We start from the raw sequence: 25,321 nt of genomic DNA on the forward strand, positions 1-25,321 counted from the left end.
GGTACACAAAGTATATTACTTTTCAAAAGTCTTACAGGGTTCTTTCGCATTAAAGAAAAACAAAAAAAAAGGAAAACAATATTATATATGCACTAACAAATCCGGGAATACAATTCATCTACCTAAAGTAATCTCACAATCTTTATCAAACAGGAACAACTATACCGTTCTCGGTAAATAACGCCGATTCTGCGAGGCCATTTTTCGTTTGACTTATTACATTATATATATACAACTAAAGATATATGAGAATCCGAAAATATTGGGTCAACTGTTGACGGGAATTTTTTCGAAATCGGGATAAGTCCTGTAGATATTTCAGAAGTCAAAAATATCGAGAAACCCTATTCATGTTTCGAAATTAGCTTGGAATGTATATTTATTGAAAATTAGAATTTTTATTTATTCAGTGTATAAAATACCATATTCAACAGAGTTAGTCTTGAAATTCTTGGGAACCTCAATATTTTTGGATCTCAAAGTATATTTTGGACTTGCTGGACCAGTCCCAGGTTCCCGAGCGTAAAGACTGTTCGGAAAGTATACAACCTGTGCTCATATTTTTGCCCTTGAGTGGGCAATCATAGATAATATGTGTTTATTTTGGAGGTGGAATCTTAATAGATGATTAAACCATGCAGTAGAGCACTGCATGTCCTCATTCGATAATGATATGCAATCTTATGCATCAACTCTCGCGAGTTTTGTCTTCAAGACACCCATCTGCCCATTTGTCGGAAATGGTTCAGTAATTCCTGATGAAACAGGACACTTGGCAACTTCACCAGGTTTCTTAATTCTGGTATAGCTACCTCGGACTTCTAATTGACCATCAAAATGAAAAGTGCTTTCAAAGAAAACATTTGTAGGCGTACAAGGAATAAAATTAAACGCGAGGCAACTGTTCACTATTAGGAACCGCACTATCCAGTTCACTACTCAGGATCACTGGAGGAAGACTATGGCCACCAGAGGATAATACTTCAAGAGGACGTTATCAACATTAACACCTTGTTGACCGGTCACGAATTAACATTTTCACAACCCAAGCCGTTCACGAATGAAATTATATCTGCTACATTAATCTACATTTAAAGGCAATCTTTGTAAGAATGCTTTACATCGTTTTTTTTTTCAAATCGCTGAATTAGTTCAGTTTACTATACATAAGTAAAGTATATATATTCAAGTCTAAAGATATTTTGTAAAATAACCGGCTGCAAGAAACACTTTTCGAGCAACATTACTGGTTAACAAAGTACTAACTGATGATACCTTCTTCCGCTATTCTCCAAAGTTGGATACTCTCCGATCAGCTCTTGTATAGTCATGTTTTTCGCAGTAACGACGATACTCGAGATCACTTTACCAAAACGTGGCCTGGCAAGAACGGGAAGGTGTTGTAAATGTAAACGGGTCGATTGAAGGCGAAGGAGTTCGCGATGGCTACCGCCGGGTTCGTGTCGAAGTCTTCGTCGGTCACGCTCGGGGGCGTCGTTGGCTCCCTGGTTCGCGGCGTCGCCGTGGTTCTCACTGTTGTCGTGGTTCTAGGAGCGATGGTGGTGGTGGTGGTGGTGGTGGCAGTGGTGGTGAAAATTGGGGGGTGGCTTGTCGAGTCCGGCGGTTCATAGGCTGGTAATCCGGGGGGCCCGTAATACGCATGCAATCGATTGTTGGCGGGATTAAAGCGTTGACCATTAGGACGCCATCCCCTTGGTTTATATGGCGATAAATCTGATGTTGCCAGTCCAATACAGAGGAGCACGAGGGTCAACTGGAAAATGGAAAAGCAATTAATGGCTTAGCTGTCCCGCGCTTTTCTCGACGTTGCCGCCGGTGCTGCTACCTAATTTGCAGCGAAGGACATTTTTGGGATTTCGATGTTGTTAGATAAATAAAAACTTTGACATGTATTTCTATTTTCGAAATTTCCAACGTCGAAAAGGAGTTTTCTTTTGATTCTGTGAATTACTGAGATCGTATACGAATCTTTTTGCACTCGATTTAAAGCGTGTTTGATTTTATGCACCGAAGGAAAAAGAAATTGTACTTTTATAAATGAAATTTCTTTCCTGTCAATCTGAGACGGTTGAGATTTTTATTTCAGAAATACTATTGTGGTTGGGAATATACGAATATTCAACTGTACTTTAAGCGACGATGAGTTTTAATAAGGAGTAACTGAATATTTCACTTCTTAGGAATTAGTTACTAGATAATTTACAGCATTGTGTCTCCGTTGTAGCGAATGTTACTTGAGGTACGTAACGAGGAGCATTTAATTAAAGACCAGAGTTGCTGCTTTCGGAGAATTTATCATATAATTTCCGTGTTAATGAGAGACTTTGTACGTAAAGTAACATAAAATGAACAATATTCTTATGTTTTTGCAATAATGAATATAAACTAAATTTACACACGAACAATTTTACCGACTTTGATCTACTCCGTATCAGAAGTAACGAAAGCATCACCGACCAAGTTAATTAACTGAATATTATTAGTGGACGTTCCATGAATATTTAACGATAGATGATTATTTAAACTGAAATTTTGTGCGCTCCAACAAACAAGGCAGAAACGTATGCATGTGCCGGGACAGTAATTAAAAACGTTTACATTAAATTAATAATAATACCACGTTCATAGAACCAAGTGTCTCGTTACCGTTTTTATCATCCTTGCTGACCAAGACCGTTAACTTCACGCCGAAAAATTTGACTGGCCTTTGCTCGCGTCTTTCATCCGTCTTTATATGCGGGCACACGTTTATGAGATGGCGCCCAAGCACCGTGAATACGAAGCGATCCGAAACGATTTCGTTTCGTTGGTTATTGCTTCTCGTTTCGAAACTACTGTAGACCTATATTACGTGTTAAGAATGATTATCGGTTAACAGAAGTATCACGTGCCCATGACGTATCATCGATGTACCTTCTTCTTGTTCTTATGATCGTCTTCTCTCTATGATCAGAAGACTTTATTGATCCAAATTTAATATACATTGCCATAGGCGTTTAAAAATAATTCCATACAAGTTAGAAAAACGTCTACAATAATATTTATTACTTCAGTGAAGATTATAATAAGATATCATAAGGCTGTATAATAAAGATCATTGCGTACGCTGAGGATTTCGTGAAAATGCGTATCTTTTGTCGTTCCAGAATTTTATAAAAACGGCAATGATTCACTTGAATTTCCTATAAATTGCGTAACAAGTAGTTATTACCAAGAAGAATATTTGTAATTTTCTTATTATTAAAACAAACAACTGACAAGAACACAACTGCTCGCAACGAATGCAAATATTACACTAACAAGCAAACACATGATCGTGCCTTCATTTTTGGCACAACACAAGAGCGGTTACGCTTCCCGGCGCTGAAACGGTTGACATTAATACCTCGCTCGTTGAAAGCCATAAAGCACTTGTATACTTTTATCTACCATCGAGTATCCCGGAAAGATCCGGTGCATGATTCATCGGAATAACAAATGGCAATATTGAAAAATTTGTAGATAGTAGTACAGTGGTCTTCGCTTATTAATTGCAAACAAATTAGCCGGTGCTGGTGGTTGTTTACAAACAGTGGGCTCGCTGGAAATTTCCCCGTGGGCAAAGCCGCGCCATCAACTTCGTGATGGATAACTTCTAAAGGTGTGCAAGTATCCGAAAACATCGGGTTAGGTTCTTGAAATTGTTGAGATTACGAACGATAGAATATGAAGTCAAAATAATAACCAAATAACATTTTATTCTACTTTATTCTGTTCAATATTACTTATTTTTACTTAAACTTACAAACTTAGCTTCACTTAAATCCGATTCTTTCAAGAACTCGACTCGACCCGATGCGACTCGTTCATCGGGTTTCCGATGTTTTCGGGTTCTCGCACACTTCTAGTAATTTCCTTCCCGTCTACGACACTTTAAAACGCGCGGTGGAAAGCACCCGTTGTAGTACATAATTTTGTCATGGCTTACGTGAGCGCGTGTACGTGTGCCGAATCCGGAATCTATTATGAATTCGCAAGATCAGCGGCCGCGTGCGCTGCTGTGGCTCTTACGCGTACGAATTCGATCGGCGTGGTCCAAAAACGTGGCATGCAAACTAATTACCGGATTGACAGTGAAGCTCGCTCGACTTCGATCTGGATTCTGGCTGCGGATCGCTTAGAACTTGCCGGCTCCCGGACGCCTGCGGAGAATCCTGTACAACATCGACAGAATGAGTCAACCTTTCGTCTGGAGATTCACCATCCAGACACTTTGGTGTCCGTCGATCTCTGCGCGGTAATTAACTGAATTCTCGTGATTCCCGAATTTTCTTTTTGACGTTTCATCAAGATTTCTCATTATGTACTGTAATTTACTAAAATAATGCTTTTATAATAGGCATCGATAGTTATGAATACAGAGGAACCTTGATAGTTTAAAAACCTCTGTAACTCGTAAAATTTCTTCAGCCTTTTCCGCTTCGTTGTAAAAGCATCTATAATTGGAAATACAAATACTCGGAAAAAAGTCAACCTATGTAATTCGAAATTCATATTTATGTATAAGTCAATATTTTTTCAAAACCTCTGTAAGTCTAATGGCCGTTATTTAAACCTTTTCACTAGAAAACTCGGTACGACGAAACCTCTATAACTCAAAAGTCTTATGTCTACCCTTGCTATTCAACTTGTCGAGTTTCGACTGTACGATAATGAAGTAAACTATGGATTTCTTGTTTACCTTCCAAACCTTGAATATTATTTCGTTGTAATTATATAATAGAATCTTACAATTCTTATATTATTATTGGAAGAATAATAACTTTATTATTATTAATAATATGAGAATAATATGAGAATAGTTATATTCTTAGTATATCTAATATTCTCATAAGAATAATAACATAAGAATAATTTTTATATAAATAATTACTTGTTATCGTAGAATTTTCGTTCACCTCAATTGCTCATTGCTTAAATGAATAGAAAAGACCTGCCAGTTCACGAAATGACTACGAAATCGTCTCTATTACTTTCTAACAATAAGTGATGTAGTATTCCCTTTGTATAGTCGCATCGCGTAATTCATAGAACGTGATTATCGAGAGAAAGAATATGATTTTGCAATCGTCTCGATGAACGTTGTCTCAAAATAATGATTTTCTAAAGTATTTATTACTCGATTAATAAAATACAATTTCAATCGTCCAGTACAATGTTAACGACTATTCAAAGTCGTTTAGTCACCATTTTCAAGCATCACACCTATATTGGAAACAATCGAACGTGGATTAGCATCTGTAAGAGTAATTATAAATTTCTAGGCCGAGCAGGTGTCGTTGCAATCCCAGAAAGGGTTAATTAATATCACTGTCAGTTAGACGTCGAGTTAACGGGAAATTGAATTTCATCTGCATTAACATGAAAGTACAAACAAACGCAGGGGGTGGGGGAGGGGGGTGAACATATATGTTTTTAAATTGGGAAATATATAATGAAACTGGCCATCATTGTATTGGCGTGTACGAATATATTTGTAAGCTGATGTTTGTGTGTGTGTGTATACTAAAAATCGCGCGGAGAATATTTATACAAAAATTCCCCATTTATCTTCGCCGACAGGCGAATGCCCGAATGAATTAAATGGAATTTATCGATCTACGCTGCCATCGCGTCCACTCCAGTCCATTTGTGGTGACCTGTCGTTTCCGCTTTTCATTCTCGCCCGTTATCGATAATCCATAAGTCCCTTTGTGATAATCGCAATCTCGACGGATGCGAAGGCCACCCTTGCGTCCCCAATCGAATGTGTTTGTGCTGTCAATAGATCAATATCTTTTTTCGCAGATGCGTTTGACACGGTCTCCTAAGAAGTGACTGGACGCTGGAAAATAGGACCAGGCAGGGTTGGGAAACGCCTGCGCACGATCATCGTGTGACAGAATTTTCGAGAAAATGTTAGTTTCAGTGACTATTATAGAAATTGTTCTTAACATTAAACATATTACGACCGGTTTCAAATTATGATTTAATACTGAACGTACCGTGAATGATCAAATGACCGGTACTTTCAAATAAAAATTATCATCCCACAGTTATTTTGTGCATTGTTTCTGTATTAAATCAACAATCACCTATATTCCTTTTGCAAAAATACGATTGGTAACTGAATTGCCGGTGCGTTCAGTGCTAAATCAGTTCATGTATTATCCGACTAATCAGTTTTTCAATATTTATCTTTCTCTCTGTTTCTATTTTCAGTAAGAAATATTTATTATTTAACTTATTTACCCTTACTTTATAACTAGTTATTTGACTATATAGTTATGGTAGGTTTATTTAACTTTAAACCGATTCCTATATTATCGGATTACTCAGTTTTTGAATTTTTGCCTTTTCTTTTGTTTCTATTTCCACCAACAGAAATTTATTATCTAACTTGTTTGCTTTTATTTTGTAACTAATTATTTGACTGTTTATCGTAGAAGTTGGTACATACAAAATGTTGGAACGTTCAGTATTAAAAATACTTCAATTCCGTGATCATCGTAGGATGAAATTTTTATAAATGAAGAAACAGCTTTCGTTCTGTTGAATGTACCTTTCAATCGATTTAGTCTTTGCTATGTTTTGTTATTTTTGCGAGGAGTGAGAATTACGTGGTACCGAACTTTATGTTATAAATTGACTGCTTTATATAATTCAAGCAGAAGAAAATATCAAAGGCTGGTATTTATGATGGGTTAAATTCCAATAATCTGAAACGTTCTGTTGTATTTTACAAGATTTATTGTTTCATTAAATCAACCACGCGTAAGAAACCATATTTTTCCAATTCAATGAAATTTTTTGTTCGCGATTAATTGTTGCGCTTTTTCGGTTTCATTTTTCCGTGGAACATGTGTTTCCGCTGTAATTTTCACATTCAACGGAAAAAACCAAACACGGTTAACGGACTGCGGATAAAGCTCTGCTGGTACGATTTTGTTTTTAAATTGACCTGTCGATGGTAATAGGAAAATTTTGTTTAAAAAAAAACAAAATCTTTCATCTCCTCTATGCCGTGCTCGTATTCGGCTAAAATTTAATAATCGTTCCTGTAATACTTGTGACATTTCAAAATTCCTCTCATACTCACAGATTACTTTTCATAGAAGCAACAGTGATTAAATATCAGTGTTATTGTTACATTCGATTTATTTGTCTCGAATCATAAACGCGTGCCGAGCGTTAATGCAGCGATGTAGGATACAAATCTTAAACACATGTTCAAATCTAAGTAAATAAATCTCAAATAGATATTCAAACATAAATATATAAATCTCAAATAGATGTTAAAACATAAAAATACAAATTTTAAACAGTTTTTCAATTATAAACCAATCTTTCGTAAATGGAAACAATTATAAAACAGAAATGAAGGTGAACTTCGCATAAATAAGTGAAAATACCAGCACTGAAGGACATTGACGTTGATTTCGCGGTATGAAAGCATTTCGACCGAATTTCTTACGTATTCCCGTTCCGCCGAGTGAATTGAAATCTTGCCAAACAAGACAATGGATTCGAAAAGCGGCGAAGCATGGGACTTTTCATCGACAAGGAACACTCGTCCTTGTTTTCTGGTAAAAGGTGCAGAGACCGAGGGTATAGTAACGCCCTGTTTCTGACACGTGACATGACGTGCGCACCACTTGTTACTCGGCCGGAATACTTGATATACCCGATCAGAGAACAAAAGTACCCAATGCGGACTATTATATTTTGCGCTTTCGATCAAGCCGGCACTCCTATCTGTCGGCCGCAGAACGGCTACGCGAGATTCCATCCGGACGTTCAGACGAGACATTATTCACTTCTCATCTATTTTTACCGGCGTAGCCCGCGGCCGAAGAATTATCGAAACCGAGAGAAAAGGACCGGGTTTCCCTCTATCCCGGACCGATATTCTAGTAATCGTCCGACAGCTGGAAATATTTCCGCGATTGCAAACAATACCGCGCATTGTTTCGATCCGGCGATCATTCTGCGCGAGAACTAGCGAATTCGGACAAATAAGTAGGTATACTTTCGAGGGACTCTTTTCCTAATTTATTCAACTGTTTAGGTACAATTTATTTTCGCAGAAAGTTATAAATAAACTTTGTTAACGCATTATGGTCACATGGGGTGTAGCTTTTAACCCTTTGCAGGTGAAAGTTTTTCACTAGAAATATTCAACATTTTTTGATGAGATATAAACGATATTCTTTGAAACTAACCAATGAGAAAACACACTTAAATTAAGAAACAAAGCTATTTTACTTCAATATTTCACACATCGATGAATTAGACAAAGTACAATATTATATATAAGACTATAATTTTGTTATATCAAGTCTAGTGATGGCTGGGAGTCACCTCTCTAGCGCAAAGGGATAACCTTTAAGTATAGACGTGAATTTAATCTTTAGTATAGAAGTATAGAAGTCTGAAAATTACCGATTAATGTTAAATATTCTCGTTCGTAGCCATTAATAAAAAAATGTATTCTATTTTTATTTTGACTTACTTAAATATCTCTACATAGCAATAGTATCAACTATATAATGAAACTTTGAAAGGTTGCAAAATTTACGATATTTTACAGAGGATTGTGAGACCGCACATCCGTATTTAAAGGTTAGGAGAAGTTGTTTACAGTGGACATATCGTCGAGAGATGTATATTTGATATTGTTCTTTTATCATCTGTATGCTTCTTAGGAGACTAGTTGATAATTAACCCTTAACGATTGATAAGTTTTTAGTGATACTCACCTATGAGACCTATGAACCAAGAGAATAGTGAATAAATGTAGAGAAAATATTGATGAAATTTTTAATATAATAGAATGGAAGATATAATAGAAGGCGACTATTTTCTGAAATATCATTTCTTGTGATTTTATAGGTACCGATATTTTTGTAACGGAACGATGAATAAACTTTCAAATAAAACAGGTTTCTCGTTAGATACTGATCACTTTTAGCGTGATTAAAGATTCTTAATAAAATACAACGGTGTCTTATAAAAATTTGCTGCTTTTATTCATATTCTGACAACGATACGTTTAAAATACTCTATGTAACATTCGAAAGAAGAAACAAGATTAACCCATTGCCTTATAATAACTAGTCAGACTTGTGATGATTTCGAACCGACGATATTATTTGTTTCGCTTAAATCCAACGGAAATGCTATCTCCCCGTAAACAGTATTTCAGCTTTGCGGTTCTCTCACCTCCTGGCGAATTATTAACATAATTAACAGAAGAATAAAGTAGATGAAGGAGCACAGTTACGAAACAACAAGAACCAGAGAAACTAACTTGCAATTCATTCAGTGAATTATGCAATTACAATGAACTTCGAATGGCACGAAAATCTGAAGTAAGAAATCCTAATTGCACTTAAATTCGTTGAAAGTCACATGTTAAATTATTGATGCTACTATTGCTGTTGATTGTAATGTTCTATATAAAAATATATAAAAATGCGCACGTTTCAAAGAACCGTGACAATTAAATGTCTATTTGACGAACGACGGATGCTGCATTGCATATGAACGCGTTTTAATTAGTTTCACGACCGTTATGGTTAATGTTCGTATCCACTTGACTGATCCCCTCATAATGGACCCCTTTCTTGGCATCTTGACGCCTTTGCACGTCCTTCGTTAACACGGTCATGATAAAACCAATCAAAAGCGCGACGCAGAGCCCCACATGCACCGGAATGTCTCCATAAAGTTCCAACAATTCACCCATTATTAGAACGAGGATAATGCCGTAAATGTTATTGGCCACATTTAGAATCCCTGCGGTTATGCTTTCCGATTCGGGGTACGTGTACTCCGCGCATATCTCGTATCCCAAAGCTACGTAACCCAACATGAAGAACCTGCGAAGAATAACTGTACTTTAGATACTGCGAATGCGAACTCTTTTGAACGTAAATCCTAATCCTAACCCTTTAACCTGGAGGTTATAGGGCAGCGTTCGAGATTTCAAATGTAAAGGAGGGTGTTAAGAACAGGAGATTTTTGGACGACCTCCGAAACAACAAACTTTGTTGCATCGTAATTCTTCACAGCCTAAGGAACGAGAAATGTGAATTCTGAGGGTTTATAAACAATTATTGGGAAACAAGTCAACCGGATTTTTCATGACTTTCCTGATGTTCCCGGAATAATGAAACTTACATTTCTTGTTCCTTAAGGTGTAAAGAATTATGACATAAGAAAATTGTTTTTTTCGGAGGTCGCCTAAGAATCACTTATTCTTAACACCCTTCTTTGAACATTGATTTTGATATAAATGAGAATTAAACGTATGAAAGATAATGAAAATGCAATTATATGATAAAACGTTTGAACGGTGAACGATAATTGTGACCCATTTCTCAGTGAAGAGATTAAAGGTAATAGTCTAATTAAAGAGAAATGACGATTGACGAATTATTAAATATTTATACCCTAAGAAAACTGCCGAGAGGTGCACCATCCACTTGTTCTCGAGGTACATGCTCACAGCAAAGACAATTTGGCCGCATAGAGTAAGGAAATATACGGTAACTGTCGTTTCCCTAAAAATACACGAGCATTTAACATCGGAGATTATTTATAATGAAATTCTATTCGCTGTATTACTCGAACCACCGTTTAGTGTTTTGTAAAACAGCGAATTTCGCATCACGCATAAATGCCGTGAAAAGTGGTAGTTTTTAATAGTTGTTAATAATTGAAATTCTTACTTGAATTTATGAGTTCTATCGATAATAACTCCAAAGCAGACAGAACCTATCATACCAGAAATAATCATGATTAAACCGATTCTACCGGCGTCTTCCTCACCATTCTGGAAAATACGTCACGATACGTGAATGAAATTAAACATTTTGTTTTTCTTTATTGCTGTTTGATGTGTTTCTTTAGTTGAATCTTTTTTTAAACTATCTTTTTTCTGCTCACCTGGAAATGTGCGATGTATATTTGACTGACTAATGTCGCTACGGCGTTTAGCACACCAACGTTTAAACCGTATGTGTTGCAAAGTAACACGAAATATTTATTTTTCACAAGCCTTTTGAACGGACCCTTGAAACCTTCATCGTCCGACATTTGACTAATTTTCTGTAGTGCTCGTGTTTTAGTTGGTGGCAACTTTGGATCATCTTCGAACACTAAGATAATTTTATAAAGGATAATAGTTTGATGATAATAATAATTATTATTAATATTATAATTAATATAATAAAATAAAATGTTATAAAATATTAAAATGAATAATAATCATAATGATAATAATAATTATAATGTATTAATAATATCAATAATAATAATATGTTCAATTTGCTAAATAATATAGGCTGCAGAAGTTATGACGTGTTTCAAATAAAGTTTCAAATTATAATACCCAATGTTTCATTTGTTGAATTTCAACTTAAACATTAACAGGTTAAATTATTCATTAGACCATCACCTCATAAAATCAATCATTAGATCATTTATTAAAATCACATCAAGCTTATTGCCACCTTTTAGTATATGTATAGTTTCTCTATATATTCCTCTATGTATTTTATTTTCAGATATTCTGTGAATTTTGTAACTTACAAATAATAAAAATAATTTTTTTCTGCTGATAGACTTACGTATTACGACTAGTATAAACGCAATCGAGAGGATAATAGCGACAATCCAGAAAAGGAATGACAAATCCCTGCCAATATCGTCCAGACTTTCACGATTTTTGACGATAATTGGAGTCAGAAGGAAACTCAAGGCAATTCCCATCTGATTGCCGAAAATGATTAAAGATGTGGCAGTGGATACTTCATTGGCATCGAACCATTGTGCCGCTATACGTCCGGGTAAAACTTGAACTACAGTCTAACACGACACGAAAGTCTGTTAATTAATTATTTCCATCGTGCATATACTTCGAAATTAATACAAGGTCACTTGTAATTTCTAGCTCATTTTATATTACACCTGTTATTATAAAATAATATTCATTTAAAATAGAAATTCCATATAAGGTGTAAATAATGATTCATTATTGGATATTGTATACTTCGTGCAATGTCTTTTATATTTTATAATTTATTTTCCGCCTTTCATATCGTAAGAACAAATGTTCGTCTCGGATGAACATCAACATCATTAGATTTTTAAAAAGAACAGGTTACATCGAATAATTAACTTTCTGTTTGCGGTTCTGTAATTCTTCAAATTAGGAGTGTTATCATTTTTACAGTAAAGTGACAGATTTTATTTATGGTCAAAATCCATCCAGTGAACGCAAATACGTAAATCCTCCACGGAGACGTTACTCTTATTTCGATACTGTACCTCCAGCTTAAGCTCTGGGTACATAAAGAACGACTAGACTTGTAATTCCCCGCATTAGCAGAAATTTATGACACATTTTCGCGGATCCATTTCGATTGTACTTATTTGTGAGCGTACTTAGCATTTTTAAATATACAGTAGAAAATTTTAGTATTCGTATGTATATATGTACAATTTAATTTAAGCAGTTCTAAATTGCATTAAAAAGATTAAAAATTATATGTGCAGCATTGATTCTATAATAATCACAACTGGTTATTTCGGAAATAATTTCTCGTTACAGACGTAGTTTATCATGTAATTAATATTCTCTTGCTCTTCTCATACTGACATAATCTGATTTCATTGCATAATTACTGGATTCCTTATTCATATCTCATGCCACGAAAATAATTATCTGCATATTTGAATCTATATTAAATTATAGGTATCTCAAATTAAAAATTTTGTAAACTGGTCTGTAAACTATTTAATAAAATTATTATTTGTTTTCCACGTTTGTATTTTTAGTCTGGATTAAAAGCTGTGGTGATAACTTTTAATTTGGTAACTTTTAAGTGATATTTCAGTATTTAAACTGCACTTTTCGGTCTTGTTCTATTTTTTTTAGTTTTTAATCCGATGCGTTTCTTTAAATCGATGGGATAGTGAATCTTTCTATACGCTATACATTTACCAATGGGTTTTCCGTTCGATTCTTTTAGTGACTTCTATTTACGTAGCACACGGTATATATTGTGAATGAGAAATAAATAATTCCAGTAAAGTTGACTGTTTTATGTCTAACCTGAGTTGTAGCGACGAGGGAATGTCCAATGAAGGTAACGTAAAACCTGTCAGGACTGACAGACAGAACTTTTATCCAGGAACCGAGACAACAGATTCCGCTTCCTAAAATATTAGTCCACCTGAGTCCCCAGCGATCCATGATATAGGTTACAGGCAGGAAGAACATTACGTAGTATCCCATGAACGCCATCGACGTCCAGTCGACGGTTAATGAAGATACTCCGTAATACCTAAATAATTAGTTTAATCTTATGAAACTTCAGTTTTTATTTTAAAAGATTTTTTTGTTAATAGAACTGTCTAGTTTTCAATTAGAATACTTTCTTTCTTAATAAAACAGTCTAGTTTTCCAATTACAATAGTTCTTTTTTAAATAATTACGAGTAAAATTTGTAGCTCACTCCAGCATGTGTAGAATTACTTTTTTTCTTAGATATAAAAGTATTTTACTTAATGTATTTTTCTGTTGCATTAAGCGATCTCAAGCCTGACTTATCTAATCGATAATTAAATGATAGAAGTTAAAGTTTTTACTGTATTAAGTTTCAGTAACTCATTAGTAATATTTCACATTACAGAATAAGTGTCATTATTAGTTCTATACCGAAATGATTAATCTATTCATCAACGATTACAAAACGCAACTGTCATTGGCATTTATCGATACTCTATATTTGACCGAGAACACAAATCTCTTCGACGCAAATTACTTAAACAAATCTATAAATTCTCCATCTGTGTACCATCGACATGAATCGCTAAAGGAAAGCAGCGAAAATCAACGCCGAGGAATAACGCAGCGACGCGCAGTTCCATCGCTAAACAGTAGATAGTGACTGCAAATACAAATCTCGTATAGAAAAATTGCGGGTACCTCGTTATTATGTTCGTGATCACGGAGTATTGGATCCACTGGAAGGTGCTCATTCCCGTGTACAAAGTGAACAAGCCGAGTATCACCCATCTCTTCTTGTACACTTTTGTTTCCAATAATTTATTATCATTGTCCTTCTCGTTGTTTTTCAAGGAATACTTCGTACATACCACGTCCTTCAGTTCCTTCTCCCCTGTCACCTTCATGGTTATTCTTCAAAAATTATCTCGATTTCGTGCCTCTCGATTCGAACGACTGAGAAACGATACCAACTTTCATCTAGTTCGAAAGCTCGAAATTCTTCCCTGAAGATGCCTTGGCCCGAGATCCTTTTCTATTCAGCATGAAACCACGTTAAATCTCGATTTAATCGTCGTCGTTCATGGGACGAGGTTGCAATTCTTATTTCGATGATCGGGGGCCGTGGTCCAGTGTTTTCTTCGTCAGTGTTCGCGAGAACGAGCAGATTAGCGTCGCGGAAATGTCGTTTCCAGTTTCTCGCGCGGCCGTACCCAGCTCGACTCGAGACGAACTGCGCCTTCCGCGGCGTCATTGCTTATTGTTTTATCTGTATTCGTGATTAAACAAGATCGGCTTATTTGCGCCAAGCATTTGCGATCGGCTACACGCCGCCCGTGCGCTACATGCTTACTCGCTCTTATCGCTGGTCCGTTTTTATTTTATCGTGATTCACACCGGGTAATAGACGCTACCGAATCTAATCGATTCGTCCTGTCATTCATCATTGTCGTAGCCGATCGACGACGATACACGGAAACGCTTGCGCACGCGCGAGTGCGGCAAGTCGGATTTTCCGCGGGCAACCGATTCGGCGCGCAGGCGTGTGCTTCGTCGGCGATTGGCTTGACCGGCCCGATCCGCGGTCTCGCGCGTTTCATCGAACATTCGATCCCCACTTTGGGAGAATTCAAGTTCGATCGAGCATTCGTCCATGCGAGGTAGATGGTAATCTGTGTTTACTAATGCGTAGACGGATCTGTGGAAACAAATTTGCTGGAGTGGGTTAGGAAATTAAAGGTTTAGTTGAAACTGATATTTGATTCTCTTAACCAGTTAATTGCGTTTCACGAGTATACACGTCATCTTAAAGCTTCAAATGATATTAATTTCTTCAGCGATGAATTATTTATGTTTTCAGATAAACATGTAATTCTTCTTTGCTTTGTTTTGGTTTTCCATTCAAATACGCCCTAGGTGCATTCATCCTGCGTTTGACGAGTAAATACGCACTTCATTTTTTCATTTCATCGCGAAACGAGAGGTTTTTCAAACTAAATTCCACAGTTGACAGGTTAAGGGTTTCGATGAGTTGAAACTAACGCTGATATTTTTGTGAACATTTCTGTACTTTATGTTCTATGCAGCTCTGTTGGTCTTATATAATGATGTTAATCTAACAGTTTTAGATTATCTTAATCATGTGTTTAGTTCATATATTTTCTAACGCCAGGATTATCGAACGGTCCAAAGTCACTTATTTCTGGTTTCCTTTTTGTAAGAATTGACAAAAGATTCGGTTACTTTTTCAGGGGATTCTTAACACTAAAACTATCAGACAGGTCAAAATCATTCATTTCTCATTTCTTCATTTTGCAATTACTAAAAAGGCAACAGCTGTTGCTCTGAGAAATGATTAAAGAAATTGATTTAGCAATGCGCGAACTGAATTATAAATCAATTGAAGTCTCAATAGATGCACTCTTGAAATTTCTGTACTGAAATTTCAAAAAGTCAGTTTAACTCCTTGATAGTTATAGTGTTAAATGGATTCGTATAATCACACTCAAACTAATATATAAATTATTTGAGATCTCAATAAATGCACTCTCATAGTTTCGATAATAAAAGCTCATCTATTTATCTATTCGATAGCACCAGTGTAAATATTTACTCCCATTGGTGCAGCTCTCGTTTTGCATGAATTTACTGAAGTGGGGACGAACGAGTATTCGTTGGTTTGATCTAAATGCACAATTACAGGTAAGCGACCAGTTGAACGTGCGAATGTAAAGACTAATTCAGACCAGGAGTCGATCACCTGCAGCTAGTCAGAGACAAAATACAAAACTTAACAGTCCAAATTTTTGGCCTGCATTCTGCTCTCCGTTGGAATAGAAGTTAACACTTGGTTAAACGAATGGGGAGATCTCCCACTTTTCCCTTAGTAACGAATTGCCATTTATTTTGTTTATTTTTTTCTTTTGATATTTAGTAAGCCTTGAACTAGAAATATTTAAAATTCAATAAATACCTTTCTTGCTTTTGTAAAACACAGTTATTAATAAAATCTGTTGAATGAGTTCAATCAAAATGAATGAAAAAGGTTATAATTTTAGGTTTTTTTAGGTGATTGTCTAAATGTTAATAGCCTCTGGAGACGTATTTTGACAGAAATGTGATAACAGATACATAGTTCAATCTGATCACAGTCTGCAAGCAATAAATATTCTTCATAGTGCATTTTCTAAGCCTACTTCTCGAAGACCATTTTCATCCTGATAAGCTTGAACTAAAGTCGTAAGTCTCGTTTTTTATTATTGAATAGTTTTCTCTTTATTTCTGTGTAAATTTCGGAATATACGTGCATCATACATTGCGATATTAATCTACACAACTACTTTACTCATAGACATGATTGGAGACACTACTTCGATGTGAGTGCGTCACGTTGTTTCAGAGGCAGTTTACATACATTGTTTGACAACGCTGTTTGACTATCGGCAGACAATACACGTGAACAGTCTACAGACAAGATCTATCAGTCTGAACTAGCCTTTAATTTTGCGTTCTATGTATCTCGAGGTGGGAGACTCGCGGAACGAGAAAGTCTTCGGCGCCAAGGTGTAGACTGTTGGGTTTAGTCGTGTGTTGCAATCTGTAATCAGTGCAATCTGCATCCACGTTTTCCTCTGCGCGGGATGGGAGCACGATTAGTTGGTTCTATAATTGCGATGAAGAGCGAGATTTCTGATTTCTCGGTGAAGCACTAAAATCGCTCTGTAACCGAATCAGAGTCAATTTCAATTATATGTTTCCTCTGTTTACCTTTTGCTTACGTTTATCTTACTATGCGTGATAAATACGAGTTATTGTTGTTTCTATTTACGTCTTTTACGACTAACTCTTCGTCATAAAGGAACACTGACATTTTTATAAACTTATTGCTTCAATAAATGGATTTTTTGTTGTTTATCGTTCCTTATTCTATGTTCTCTTACTAAGCTTTGAAATGAAATATCCTCTTTTGTGGTTTCCTCATTTTTCCATGAATTCCCTAAGGTATACTATAATAACAATAAAGCACGTAATAACAGGTTTTGGAGATGAATAGTTTCGAGGATAAATTTGTATTCGATAAGGTTTCTCTTCTTCTAGGAATAAATGCTTCTTCCTGTAGCAATTACGTGGTGTTCAAGGTTGATCACGGTCTATTTGAAATGAAAGTAATAAATAAGAATGTTCGCGTATAAGGATGAACGAAAATGATATTAACAGAATTTATATTTAAGAAAGAATTGTCGCTTGGAAAGTATAAATTAAGGTATATTAACAAAGCAAACGAAAAGCAGAATGAGAGTTAATGGAACTTTGTTTTCTTAATGCTAGTCTTGACAGTATTTATGTCCTACGCGTGCGTTCCATTGTACGACTGAACGAATTCCGATCATAGTGAAGTAATTACTTCGGTACGATTAAATCGGTAATTACCATGAAGGTCACGCGTGCATAAATTATAGACGAAATTACATAGAAACTGAAAGTGATGAAAATAATAATGTAGATAATGATGATCTTTTTTCTAACAAATGTTTCTGGTTGAATAGAGGTATCATAGATAATTTCACAAAAACAGATTTATTTTAAAACGTCTTTGTCTCTTTCAAACCTTACATTCGCGTTCCAAATTTAACAAATTTCGAAGTCGTTTGGAGAACTGTTTATTTAATGACAATTTGCTGGATCTGTTTTCTTCGAACTGAAATTATACCACAATGTCGATTTACTTATAATACCGTGATTTTTAGCTAATGTTATATAATCAACTTTAAGGTAAATCAAAGCAAAAACAAATCCTCTCTGATAAGTTATCCAACCCCGTCTACCATTGTACATTTTCTTTCCGATGTCTCTTTATCGGCGAGACTAATATGGAAAAAAGAGTAAATAATGCGAATGTATTATTCTCGATAAAATTATCGAAGTCGTAACTCTATGCTGCCGATTGAGATTAAACGTTCAATGTGTACGCGAATCATTGCATCGAAACATTCATTGATCTGCCAAGAATTTTTCTTATCAATAACAATTATTGTTGCCTGTAGAATTATCGTTCGTTATTAATAAATAATATATCGTACAATGAATAATAACAGAAGTTTATTAGATATTACACTTTAACAATAAAGACAATGTAAATCTGAGGCTCCTTGAGTTACATAAGTTTATAATTTATTACAAAATTAAAGATCTCCGACACAATCCACTTCATAAACACCGCGACATTCTTAAATGCATTACCTTCAATGGTAACATGAAAAACTGTTGGGAAAAACTATGACTGACTGAACGGTGTACACGGAAAAATTTTTCATTGTAAAAATATGTGACCTTCGTGAATGATAGAATACCAAAATTCATGGAACACATTCCAGGAATTCACTCGTAACAAACACGATCGCGGATCAGCATCGATCCAATAGATTTCGTGCACAGACAAAATCATTTCAACAATTCCCATTAATTTATATCAAACGTTTACTTAATTCCTGTACCGTCAATCTCAATAAAATCAACTTAGATCCTCTTTGAAAATCACCAAACGTTCCCGATGTATAAAAAATATACTTTTCGTTTTTAAAACCCGTTCGAATCTAGTCTCGCTGCGCGGGCCGAATGCAATTAAAACGAACAACATTTGGCATAAGACATTTTGGTATTTTACCATGTCACGATATGAATACTTTACATTATACGCAACGTCGCTCCACACTTTCGCAATAATCATTTTATTTATACATACACCGTGTATCTCGAATCGACAAATCATCTGTCCGTGAAACAAGCCCCCGAAAAATATATTACAATACGACAGACATCTATCGTTACCAAGTCGAAAGAACAAGTTCGTACGGGTTAATGTTAAACTGTTTCTCGTTTACATAATCTATACACATAGTCTAACGATTACTCGAGTCGTATTTTTGTATACAATTTTTATTGTTTAAGATTACTATGCAACGCTTTTGGGACCGTAATTCGTTACAATCGATATTTAACATTGTTAACGTATGTATACAGTGTGTATTACAAACTATTCAATTCACCGAGCAACAGTTCACAGGGCGACACTCTTCTCTTTTCTTTTCTTTTCTTTTCTATTTTCTTTTTCAATGTAAAAAACACGTGGAAAATCAACTTTTCGTTTCATGCATTCAAGTTTCTTCGTCGAAACGCGCAGACACGCGAGCATCTCGCGCGTCCTCGATTGGTTAGCCTAATTTCTGGTTTACACGTTCGCTGCAGATGACACCTTTAGGCGCGTCGCGATCTTTCCCGCGTTTCCGCGAAACGATCGCTGCGGTTAACTGAACATCTACACAGCGAGTTTAATGTTACAACAATTCGGTGGAAAAGATACGTGTCATATACGGGGTGTCTTAAATGAAAACTGAAATGCAGAAAAATGTTTTGGATAGAAATTCAATGATTTGATAGTAAGAATCATACTTTGTTTTACACGTTTCGTACTTTAACAATTTTATTACATGTACTAGTAAAGTCTATTGAATAATGACAAAAGAAAACAATAAAAGAAATTAATAAACGATTAATATTCAAAAGATAAAATCGAAGAAACGAAAGATTTGCAAAGTGAAGGTTTAACAGCTATAAAAGTGTATAGTCCTAAGAAATTGTCTGTACACAAAAGATCGATTGCATCTAAGACAATTCAAATGCGACAGCCAGTGCATGAAACTACTTTCCATCATCCCCGCAGCGAACGTGTCGACGTATTTAAGTACTTACATACCTCCATCTTCGAAGCTGATTCGAAGAAGAATCTGACATTTCTGGAGAATCAAAAAAGGTTGATTTAATCACGATGGGAATGGAAGCTGCTCCAAATCGCAGTGTTTCGACGCGTTCCTGAAATCAAAGTCGAGTAATTGCTTCTCGACGAGACGTGCAATTTTAATTAACTTCGATTAACGATATTCTCCGAATTTCGAATAACAATGGAATTTCGTGTCAGATGAAGTCGAAGATCATACATTAAGCTAGCTAAAAAATCTCGCCTTACTTTATACTATAATTACTTATATCTTATTACTCAGTATAAACTGATATAAATTATAATGTACTAACAAACATCATAAATAGTTAAAGAAAAAAGACAATAAGAAGTTCTCGGAATAAAACACGCAACAATTCAACGAAGTTTAATGGAACACAACGAAATGCTTTCTTAAACGTCACTTAAGGACGTGACGAGATATTTTAGCCGACCTAGTAGTTTTGTGTCAATTTTTGATCGCTGGAATCGAACGTCGAAACACTGTTCGATCGTTTTCGTCCGCGGTTTCGTTTATCCGGTAGAAGTTTCAAGGAATCGTAGAACAATGGGGGTAGGGCGCGGAACGAAATACGGTAACGCGTGTCACTGCGCAAATCGAATTCCGGATTCCCGGTGGCAGAGGTCGCGCTGCTGCGCGTAACATTCTCGGTATTTTAACAGGTTAGCATAAAATTTATCGAAAACGCCCAATCGTTTCAATAATATTATTTGGCACGGTTCGACGTGTGCGTGAAGATTTTCTCGTTCTACGGAGCTTTGTACCGTCTCTATTCTTCTTCTTTCTCTCTTGTTCTCTCGCGTTCACAGACACTTTCTCTCTCACACACATTTCTGCTGTTTCAATTGAACAGGCTATTGTACAGCGGACGCGCGTGATCACTTCCGGCGCAATTTTTTCAAAGACTTTTCCGTTAACTCGTCGATAGACGAACGCGCAGATTTTCCGGACCCATGTCTGTATGTACATTGGCATCGTGTAATATGATGTACCTATAATTTACATCCGCGCTTTAAATATACAATGAATTTATTAGGTTGCCTAATGTATTCGTGGTTTTTCTTTTGTAGTAAATATTTTTTGGTGAAATATTATGTTTTAGTATTAATATTATTATTAAAATAAAAATAAAATAATGCTATTATTATTACAATATTCAGTATTAATATTCCCCATTTTCCTTTGGATTAAACATTTAATCGTATTCTACGAGTATATTGTATCTGCAATTGAAAATTGCAAATGTAATATTTAATCATTTACCTATAGTACTATCAGTGGAGTTAAAATAATTTCAGGTTCTTTATTTTACAATTATTTTGCACACACGGTTTACCATTTTTCCGTGATGAGATCTAACTGCAGAATTTACTCTAAAACTTAATTGTTAAAAAGAAACATTTAAATTGAATTCTTTAAGTCTGATACAAGAAGCAACACGAATCCAGTGGACAACCTAATGTAATACTTATTGAGTAAGACACGCACTTTCGTGTACGTATCATTCAATAACGATGATTAAACCTCTGCTACTTGAACTGTATGAATCTATCGTACCGTATGCGTCTATTCTAATTTATTCAAATTTTATTCGATGCTCCAATTAAACACGATGAACATTTGATGGAAAAGTATACTTATAGTACGTAAATACGAGATAACTATACGAGTCCGAATGGAACCTGCGTTCGCCGTTCGACCGTCGTTCGCGGATTAACAACGTAATTTCGGCATTATTCGTCAACGACGCGATATCCAGCCACCTCAGAAGAATATTGCGTCACCAGACAGCCAGCGGAACCGTCGAATGGAAATTCGTGCTGACTGGCAGTGTCTCACAAACTTTCTAACCAACTGAAATTCAGCACGATCTTCCATTAGAAGTTGAAATATTTCCCCGATGCTTCGGGATAAGTTCGTCTCGCTTCGAGACCGGATAGACATAACATGTCTAATTGGATTTGTAAATTTCTCGCTCATGAAATTTCGAAGAAACTGCGACCGATATTTCGAACTGCTCGAAGAATCCTTCGTGAATACACAATATAAAACTTCAAAGGGTGATCATTGTTTCTTTTACATTGTCGAATGTACTATAGTATAATACGATATCTGCAGAAGACATTTTGCAATGAATTACAAAAATAAATTACCCTCACGATTTAATTAACATTATTCTAGGCCTCTTTGAAACATTGCAAATCTTCAACATAATTCGACAAATTTTCATCTTGGCTATAAGCGACTGAAAAAATCAAGTATCACGCGAAAGCAATTATTTTTAAACGCGTTTTAAATAGTCTGCATGTACCAGTATTATGTTAATTAAAACTATTCAACTAACCAAAAGAAACAAAGGATCTCCAATTTCAAAAGACACACTAAATTCCAGCACCCACTCGAAGAAATGTAATCATCAAAAAAAGCAAATATTAGTCTCTAAAGAAGATTGAATTTTCCCAGAACGTCACCGAACGTCAAAGTCCATTCAACAGAGTTCCTAATAAATTCCCAGACAGAATTTCCTCGATCTTTTAATGCAATGGAGACTCAACGCGAGTTGCGAGAGACAAACAACATAGAGAGGTTTCGCGTACGCGCAAAAACTACGCGGAACAAGCGCAAGCATATAATAAAGACAAAGCGGAGCCCGTCTTTGATTGGCGGGGTATCTATTTAATATGAAACCGGCGGTGTCTGTCAGCCGCTCGTCAAAAGCAGATTTCAGTCGGCGAAATTTATTTCGGCCAAAAACCTATCAAGGTTCCCCCAGTAACGGCTGTATCCGGGCAAAAATACGATTTCTCGGAGGTTGGCTTCGACCTGCTGATAAACCGCTGTTCCCTGGCTGTCTGACTTCTTCCGCTTTAGTGTCACATGTTACCATTCGCGAACCTAAATGGCAGCTCGGAAAAACATTATTAAATGAACGTTATGAGTGAATCGTTAGTACTGCGGGGGAATCACGGAACGCGTTGTTTCGTATTCGTCTATAAAACAACGACGTTACGTCAAATTGCGTCCGCTCTAACGTCGGATTTTGGTTTTTTTTTCTTTCTGTCTCTCACACACGCACACAGCAGACAGACAGACAGACACACGCGCACATGTTTTCACGTATAATGTACAAACTTACAAATGGAGCGGTGGAGGGAAGTACATCCGGTTATTACAAAAAGGGGCGGGTCGTCTTGGGGGGTTGTCCAGAGTTGTCACAGCGGGTCACAGAGGTGTGAAGGGGGAATTACGCTAATTAGTCGGACCACTTGGCAAATTACATATCTGTACAACGACGATAGAAAAAACGCGCGAGCGCTCGATTATAGGCTCCGATATGTGTCATCGTTCCGTTAACATCGTAACAAGATACTATCATAATAAACGTTTTATCGATCATCTCGCCCGAGCCGATTTTTAATTAGACAAATTTGATCCCAGAACATATGGCAATATGTTTATAAACGTACGACTTTTAGTTTCCTCGTTTCGTCTAATCCCCGCACGAATATATTCGGCTTTATGTATAAATTTACACACAGACATCGCGCGCGGTTATCCCCGTTTTTTTCGTTTTTCTTGTTTCTTGTTTTTCTTTCATTCTTTTTTTTTTTTCATTCGCGCGTGTTCACCCTACCGGCTATCGAACCTCGCGTTCCTCGAGAGCCAGTGCGGCGAGTCGACGTTAACGCGTCACTTGCCGGCAGTTATCGAACAGTTCATTGAATATTAACTGTTCGCGTACGAGTATTCTTGACGATTTTTCGAAATTGCTTACTGTGAAATAACCGAATCGGGAGTCTTAACCCTTTGCGCTCGACAATATTCTTTACCACAAATATTCCTTACTGATTCTGATAAAATATCAACGACATTTTTCGCATCTAACACAAAGAATTGCCTTACATAATTTAAGGAACAGGATTATTTTTTTACGATGTTCCACGTGTTGATCAATTACATAAAATTTAATATTGAATTTAAAATTTTATAATTTTGCTGCGCCGAATCTGATGGCGACTGAAAAGCGTCTTTTGAGTGCGAAGGATTAAGTACAAGAAAAATAAGAGAACACGATCGATCTCTCGTTATTTGAGTAATTGAATTACAAGTATTCAGCGATTTCGAGTTTGGATGTTAAAGTCGATCGTAAACGGTTAGTAAATATTCAGGGATTTCATGCAATCATTCAGTGGCAATAACAATCTCAGTATTAGATTAAGATGTCGTTTTCAGTGACATAATCTAATCACTCTTTTGGAGGCAACCGTTCACGGATTATACTGATTAACGTAGATTTTGATGTAAGATCGTTAGTCACTGATAAGCCTGTTAACAGCTGTCCGGAATGCGAGATGATAACGTCGATCGCGTAAAACCCTTTACCGTTCGTAAAAATGATCCGAAGACTCGCCGGTCGGAGGTAAATTCAGCATCTTTGGTGATTGGAAGTGGAGGGGGAGGATTAATGGACGCACGCTGCGATTCAAAAGCTTCGTAGGCTCCACGTAAAGAAGACTAGTGGGAGAAGAACTCAAGTTTTCGCTGTGATTAAATATTCGACGCTTGACATGAAGTCGTGGCCACGTTCCTGCCAGTAATTGGCTAATGCGAGTTGTGTTCATTGTTAACTCGCCAACCACGTCGATTCACGTGTTAACAATGCTATCGCGAACCGCTGTGTTTGGATTCTTTCACGTGCCTGTTGTTAAGAGACGAATCGACGAAACGAAAACTGATTATCTCTTCCTTGTTACGGATCTAGATCTGAAATATGGTATTCTCCCGAAAATCTGTTGAACCTACGGATCCATCGAGAATTGTTTAGCCATTTTTGTTTATTATTAACTAAATAAATAGTTAACTATTATATTTAACTATTAACTATTACCCAATGACATTTATCTCAACACATAAAAAATGTTGAAAAATTGAATTCTAAAAAGTGAGATAAAAGTTTTAAGGAAACATTTGTTTGATGTTCCCTTGATTGCAGGGTTTGATTCAGTGTAAGTATCCACGTAAAATCTGTAGTCTGTTAATGGATGTTTAACCCACGCGAGCTGACGCTTGCTTGTTGAAATTCAAACTGATTAGAGCCTCAAGCGGCTTCAACAGAATCCTGTTTCGAACATTAAGTTGCTCAAGCAGGCTTTTGTGTATCAGAATTCGAACAGTCTCAAGTTTCAAGCTG

General features: G+C 36.2%; 1 protein-coding gene and 1 long non-coding RNA gene across 4 annotated transcripts; one reads left to right on the forward strand and one right to left on the reverse strand.

The window, feature by feature from the left end:
• Positions 1-9,044: 9,044 nt before the first annotated feature.
• LOC116425463 (choline/ethanolamine transporter FLVCR2) lies at positions 9,045-14,825 on the reverse strand. Of its 3 annotated transcripts, XM_031973189.2 has the most exons (8): positions 14,309-14,825; positions 14,036-14,235; positions 13,160-13,391; positions 11,673-11,910; positions 10,990-11,201; positions 10,773-10,876; positions 10,494-10,604; positions 9,045-9,920 (listed from the first exon to the last, which is right to left on the reverse strand). In XM_031973189.2, exons 1-8 carry the CDS (start codon positions 14,312-14,314, stop codon positions 9,593-9,595), a joined length of 1,431 nt encoding a protein of 476 aa, XP_031829049.1. In that variant the 5' UTR covers positions 14,315-14,825; the 3' UTR covers positions 9,045-9,592. The 3 variants fall into 3 exon arrangements, with proteins under 3 accessions (XP_031829049.1, XP_031829048.1, XP_076222861.1); XM_031973188.2 differs by having other exon boundaries at positions 14,036-14,819; XM_076366746.1 differs by lacking the exons at positions 14,036-14,235; positions 14,309-14,825 and adding an exon at positions 13,905-14,022.
• LOC116425464 (uncharacterized) lies at positions 14,812-17,196 on the forward strand. Its single transcript, XR_004234686.2, has 4 exons — positions 14,812-14,994; positions 15,929-16,036; positions 16,403-16,573; positions 16,734-17,196. It is a non-coding gene; the product is annotated as an uncharacterized LOC116425464 (long non-coding RNA).
• Positions 17,197-25,321: the final 8,125 nt, after the last annotated feature.

This window comes from Nomia melanderi, chromosome 4 (genome assembly GCF_051020985.1).
Source record: "Nomia melanderi isolate GNS246 chromosome 4, iyNomMela1, whole genome shotgun sequence".
Classification (NCBI taxonomy): domain Eukaryota; kingdom Metazoa; phylum Arthropoda; class Insecta; order Hymenoptera; family Halictidae; genus Nomia; species Nomia melanderi.